The sequence below is a fragment of the Lygodium microphyllum genome, chromosome 16 (assembly GCF_053477565.2).
Source record: "Lygodium microphyllum isolate KBCC chromosome 16, Lygodium_microphyllum_v1.1.10, whole genome shotgun sequence".
Taxonomy (NCBI): Eukaryota; Viridiplantae; Streptophyta; class Polypodiopsida; order Schizaeales; family Lygodiaceae; genus Lygodium; species Lygodium microphyllum.
The window spans coordinates 76,899,739-76,905,738 of record NC_141150.1 but is presented as its reverse complement, the minus strand read 5'-3'; the positions used below and the strand labels follow the sequence as shown (position 1 = coordinate 76,905,738).

General features: G+C 39.9%; 1 protein-coding gene across 3 annotated transcripts; it reads right to left on the bottom strand.

The window, feature by feature from the left end:
- Window positions 1–990: 990 nt before the first annotated feature.
- On the bottom strand, window positions 991–4,988 carry LOC148022999 (uncharacterized). 3 transcript variants are annotated; one of them, XM_087695969.1, is made up of 4 exons: window positions 4,488–4,988; window positions 3,187–3,314; window positions 2,779–3,053; window positions 991–2,671 (listed from the first exon to the last, which is right to left on the bottom strand). In XM_087695969.1, exons 2-4 carry the CDS (start codon window positions 3,271–3,273, stop codon window positions 1,417–1,419), a joined length of 1,617 nt encoding a protein of 538 aa, XP_087552095.1. In that variant the 5' UTR covers window positions 3,274–3,314; window positions 4,488–4,988; the 3' UTR covers window positions 991–1,416. The 3 variants fall into 3 exon arrangements, with proteins under 3 accessions (XP_087552095.1, XP_087552094.1, XP_087552096.1); XM_087695968.1 differs by lacking the exon at window positions 4,488–4,988 and adding an exon at window positions 3,435–4,467; XM_087695970.1 differs by lacking the exon at window positions 4,488–4,988 and adding an exon at window positions 3,424–3,541.
- Between the last annotated feature and the right edge of the window lie 1,012 nt (window positions 4,989–6,000).

Sequence of the window (6,000 nt, the reverse complement as noted above, 5' to 3'; positions counted from 1 at the left end):
AATAAGTTAGACACATTGGAAGGTACATCAATGTATAAAATGACATTTCTTGCATTTATATGTATGCTTCAATGCTTTGTAGTATACTCATTTACTATGGGTTGCACAAAGACATTCATTTATGTTTTACTTCAAGAGTGTATGAATATGCAACCTAACTTAAATGCCTCTTTAAGGAAATGTATTGATAGCATAAGAGTATAATATTTTCCAAGCTCCATGTCATCTCTCCACCATGTGTCATGTATGGCACACTTGCAACAAGTGTGGGTACGAGTTTTAAACAAACTTAAGTGACTCTAATGAAATGCATTAATAGCATCAGAGTTTAATAGTTTTCATGCTTTTTAAAATATACAAACACTATACCTCCTGACTTTTATTGAGACTTTCATCAACCATTAAGTTTGAGCACATATTGATGAATTACAACATACCAAAAACCATGTCAAAATGGAACTTATGGTTCTTCTAGCTCGCAACTACTACTTTTTTGAAAATGTACATCATCTTTAAGTGCTTGCCCTACAGAGCACAAAACAATTATTATAGAGTACTTACAACTATGTATCACCCCAAGATATGCTTGTTTCGAAAATTATATCATATGGATATAACAAAGACAAGCATTGCATGCCCCTTATTTAGCCAAAGGCAAAAAGAGATTAATTTTTAACACTTAGTCATTTGGTAGTGACAAAAATAAGGATTTTAAAGTTGTTTTAGTCCTTTTGTGGTGCTTACTTGAAGCCACAGCTCTCTTTGTACTTGACACCTTTTACACTCACTGCTTTATTATCTTTTCTTCTTTTGCTCGTCTTTTTTCACCTCCACATAGCATTGTACCTCTTATTCGTGATATTCACATAATCTTTAATTCCCTTTTCATATATGTGGATGGATCATAGGCAAATTTTGCTCTTGGTACATTTTTCCTTGTTTAAACTCTTTCGAAGATCTAGTTTTTCAACTTCTACAAGACAATCCTTCATTTTGAACTTGTACAAATGAATTTCAATGAGTGAAATTCACATTTCTTTATGACTACAAAGCTTTTATCCATGCATAGCAAAATTGTTCTATTCAACTTGAGGTGCTTTCACCTACATGTTAAAGAAGTACAACAACAAGCTACTTTTTACATGTCCAAGATAAAGTCCATATAATACTCATAAGTTTTTAGCATATCTACATATTGAATTTCCGATGTTTCCGTTCAAGGCTTGCCAAAGAAGCCCCTCTAAACATAGTTCATGTTAAGATGGCTTCCATCCAAAAAAAGTAGTTCCCCACCAATTTGTAGTCTTCTGCATGAGTTCTAAAGCACTCCATATGAGAAATTGTGCCTTCCTCTCTACTGCCAAAAGGCACTCTTTAAGAGCTAGACACACTGAATAATTGGTGCATATTGCAAGTTTAATCACCACGAGGATAGATGTCAATGTTAATAATGTGGTTACAAGATGGGCATGTAACATGCAAAAGTACTATCTGCTGTGGATGAGGATTGAAATTAGAGAAGCTAATTGGTGTACCCGCACTAGTGCTAGAGGATGCTGATGATGATGTTGATGCTAAAGATGAGATATTAATTGCTAATGGGTGCCCTTGCTCATGATGATAATACTCATGGTTGGTAATCTGGTTTTTGATTGATCCGGAGTTTGCAAGGATTAATTCCTTTTCCACTAGTATCTTTTGGTGCTTAGCCTTTTGCAGCGCTTTCTCTGCATTCAAAAACCTCTCAATCAAGGGAGCTTGTTTGTGCCCATGATTGATCAGCTGGACTGCGGACTTTTTTTCATGATATTGATGATGATTTGGATCACCCACTAATTGCCATTTGTGGTTGTCCTCAACATCACCATTATCATCACGGTTCTCATGATTGTTAAAATCTAACATGCATCTCCTTGATACAGTGTTTGTATTATTTCTTTGAAATTGCAGATTTTCGATTCGTAGCTTTGCATTCGTGAACAGACTGTCATGTTGCTGATGCCCATCAATCAACTTATCACATTGCAACTCTTCGCCAGTGAGACTAGAAGGCTGAAGGTAGTTATTAGAAAAAACAAGTCCTCTGCTCAGATTATGGAAGCTGCTACACTGAGTCGATAAATCTTCCTCTGATTTTGTAAGTTTAGGAGCACCACCACTAGAAACATTGTGATGGCTATTTAAGCCAATTGAGAGGTGTAGATGCTGATGATTACTGGCCACAGTCAAGGATGACGTACTGCTGATGGCCAATTTTTGGTGGTCATTGTAATCATCATCTTCATCCCCATCATCATCACCATGGTTATGAGAACCATGCTTGTTTGAATTAGGTGTGAAAGATGGTGTTGATGCTGGGCCAGGAAGAAGCTGCAGCTCTTCTCGTTGTGGAGACAGCGACTGCTCGGATAGATCCATAGTCAACTGATTTTGATTGCCACTTATAACAGGGCTTGATATTGCCGGCTTCATCATCATGAACTCCTGGCCATGATTGGTTTTCTGGCCATCGTGATGTTGTGCAACTGATGATCTAGTGCTAGTAATCGTAGGACTATATGTAGTTGCCGTACAATCCGTGATATCTGAACCTTGTTGATGAGGAGATTTGTGTGTATTAGCATTTTCACCAATGCTACAAGTGTCTTGATGCTCAATAAAGCTCTCCACTCTGATTGGAAAAGCAATACTTTTATTAAAATCAAAGCAGCCATAACATCAGCAAGCAGTGAACTACATGAACACAGTTATCACAATGCATGGATAGAAATGATTTACCTGGAGAAGACTCGACCACAATCACAGCAATGGCCTCTGGTTCCACAGGTTTTCAAATGAGCTTTGTAGTCGGATTGGACTGCATAAGCCTTGGAGCACTTGTGGCACTTCCATTGTTTGAGGGAGCTATGCTTGCGTCTGTAGTGCTTCTTGATGCCAACAAGGTCACCAAGGGCATGAGAGGAGCTGTGGTGCAAGCAGGATGGCTCAGGGCACACATACACACGCTTGCGTACATCGGTTGCACCCTCCCGCTTGAGAAGCTTCCATGGGACCTGGTTTAGAGACCAATACAAAGACCTTTAACTTCAAAATTTACATGATAGTTCATTGCTTCAATATACCTCTTGATTTCGAACCTTTAATCTTGAGGCTTACAAATCTAACTGGTTTCTCATGAACACTGACCTTATGCCTCCTCCTGTGCATCTGCAAGTTCTGCTCTCGCTGGAATCCCTGTCCACAGATTTCACACACATATCTATCGGATTCCATCAATGCCTTTGGCGACAGTGCTACTACCTCTGCATCTGGATCTGCATGAATATAAACCAGAGAACTATGTGACCCATGCTAACAAAGTAAACAAATTGATAATCTTGTTTTTCTTATTTCAGCAAATCCCATTTACTGCTCATCATTGACCTATAATATACCAGGGGTTCCAGCTGGCTTGCGCTTCCGCTTGTTAGCAAGCGCTGCTGACACAGATAGGGGCATTGAGACAGCATGGTTGTCGTGAGAAAAGGGTTGATGATCATCATCATCAACTGCAGGATTGAAATGACCATGGCCCAAATTATGCCTCGGGTTCATGGAAGGGCTGCTGATGCTGATCAACAACTCCTGCATTTGGCAAAAGTTGGTTTATGCAGGACGAATTCGGCTCAATCAGCCAGATACCTTACGAAATCAGAGGGCTGTTGACTCAATGGACCACCTGCCTAATGAAATCAGAGTGTTTGTGGCTCAACTGGCCACTCGCATCATGAAGTCAGTCATGTTGGTTCAATTGGGCCATCTGCCTAACGAACTCAAGAGTGATTATTGGCTCAATTGGCCACCTGCCAAATGAATCAGAGTGATTCAGTGATGTTGGCTGAAAGGGCTACTCTGCCTAATGAAACCAGAGCAATTTAGGCTGAACAATCAGAGAGATTGTGCCTCATTTGGCCGCCTTCCTGATGGAACAGAGTGATTTTTGCCTCATGAAATCGGTCATGTTGGGCCAAAGGGCCACTTTGCCTAGTGAAATCGGAGCAATTTCAAAGAGATTGTGCCTTAGCTAGCCACACATCTCATGAAATCAGACTGGTTTTCGGGTCATCAGCCTCCTGGAATCAAAAAGGCCACAGTGTCTCATGAAATCAGTGATGCTGGATTAAAAGGGCCACTTTGCCTCAAGAAATCAGAGCAATTCGGGCTCAAACAATCAAAATCGATTAGCGGCTCAAGTAGCCACACATCTCATGAAATCAGACTGATATTTTGGGGTCATCATCTGCCTCAATGGAATCAAGAGGCTACTCAAGAAAATCAGGCCTATTTCTGAGCCACCAACTGCCGCGTGGAGTCAAAAGGCATACACAGGGAGGGGGGGTTTAGCATCATGAGAGCAAAGGAGTCCCCCCAACATATAGATGCCCAACATAGATGCAACACACAGCGATCAGTGTCAGAGTACCAGTGCACTGAAAAGGGGTTTTTACCTTTGAATAAATGAGGTGGGCAGGAAGAAGGAAGGGGCAAGAAAAGCTGGATTCTTTCTCCTTTTCGCGCTTCTCTGTCTCAGCTCCTTTCCTGTTGTTGGTTTGCGGCAGCAAGAGCGTGCGTGCGGGTGTCTGGGGCCGGGCCTGGATGGGTCCTCTCTCTCTCTCTCTCTCTCTCTCTCTCTCTCTCTCTCTGTGTCTTTTGCTTGCTTGCTTTCAGTTGTTCTGTCCCCAGAGTAAGACAAAAGGCTCTGAAAGAGGAACAAGACACAGCAGAGCACAAAGCTTTTAGTGGGGGATCAAAGCTCCAGGGACCGGATGGCCATTATTAAAGCACAAAAAAATAAAACAACATGGAGCCCTCGCCCCCGACACTGTTCAACCCAAGTGATCAGAGATCACCCATGTGTGCTTCTGTTTAAAAAGTCCATGGGTCAATCAGAACTACATAGAAGAGGCAGGCAAATCCCTATTCAAAGGCACAGAACACAGACACATACACAGAGAGAGAGAGAGAGAGCGAGAGAGAGTGAGTGAGTGTGTGTGTGTGTGTGTGTGTGTGAATAAAGTCAGTCCTTGGCATTTTGCTCTCGTCCTCTCTCAATTGCAACTATTAGGTACATGATGATGCATCACTTTATTATTATTATCATTGTTTTTATTAATAATAATAATAACAATAAATTGCAACTATTAGGTACATGATGATTCATCACTTTTCTATTATTATCATTGTTTATCAGAGTTTTAACTATTAATATTACCTTTTATCATTATCACTATTGTCTTTATAGTAAGTATTGTTCTTCCCACACCTATTGTAGTGCTATTTTTGCCATAAATAATCCCACTCCTCACATTCTTATTTTGTTATTAGTCTTGATGTTACTCCAAACCTTGCCATTGCTTAATAATATTGTTATCATTATCATATGATTACCCTTATGCTACTCTTCTGAATCTTTATGCTACTCATATTAATTGTACCAATATTATAATGAAATGTATAATACCACTCCCTCTTGCTTGGATCTTCAAGGTTTACTACTCCACTTGCAAGAAGCAATGTGACAACACTAGCTCCTTCATGCTATTATTGTTACTTATACTTGCTATAAAAATGACTTGATAATCCCACTCCCTTTCCTTTGACCTTCAAGGTTTTCCAAAGACTCCATTTGCAAAAGAAGCAATGTGGGAAGACTCCATCAATCACCTCTTTCTAGTTTCAAGTGGCTCCATTAGACAATTATAGTGAATACTAAACAAGGCTTTAAAAAATGTTGTTAAGCAAGACCTTAGGAACATATACTTCTTTTCAAATGCATTCAATCAAAAGCTTGACGCATTGCCTACGTCAAACTAAGGTCTAAGATGACATCCATGTTTTTGGAAGGAATAAATCTTGAAAGGTTGAGTTCAAGAAAGTGAGTCAACTTGGACCATACAAACTTAGAAGATGAGGTTTGCTTTGTTACTTTAGATCCAAATTATATGTTTCTTAAAGTGGTAT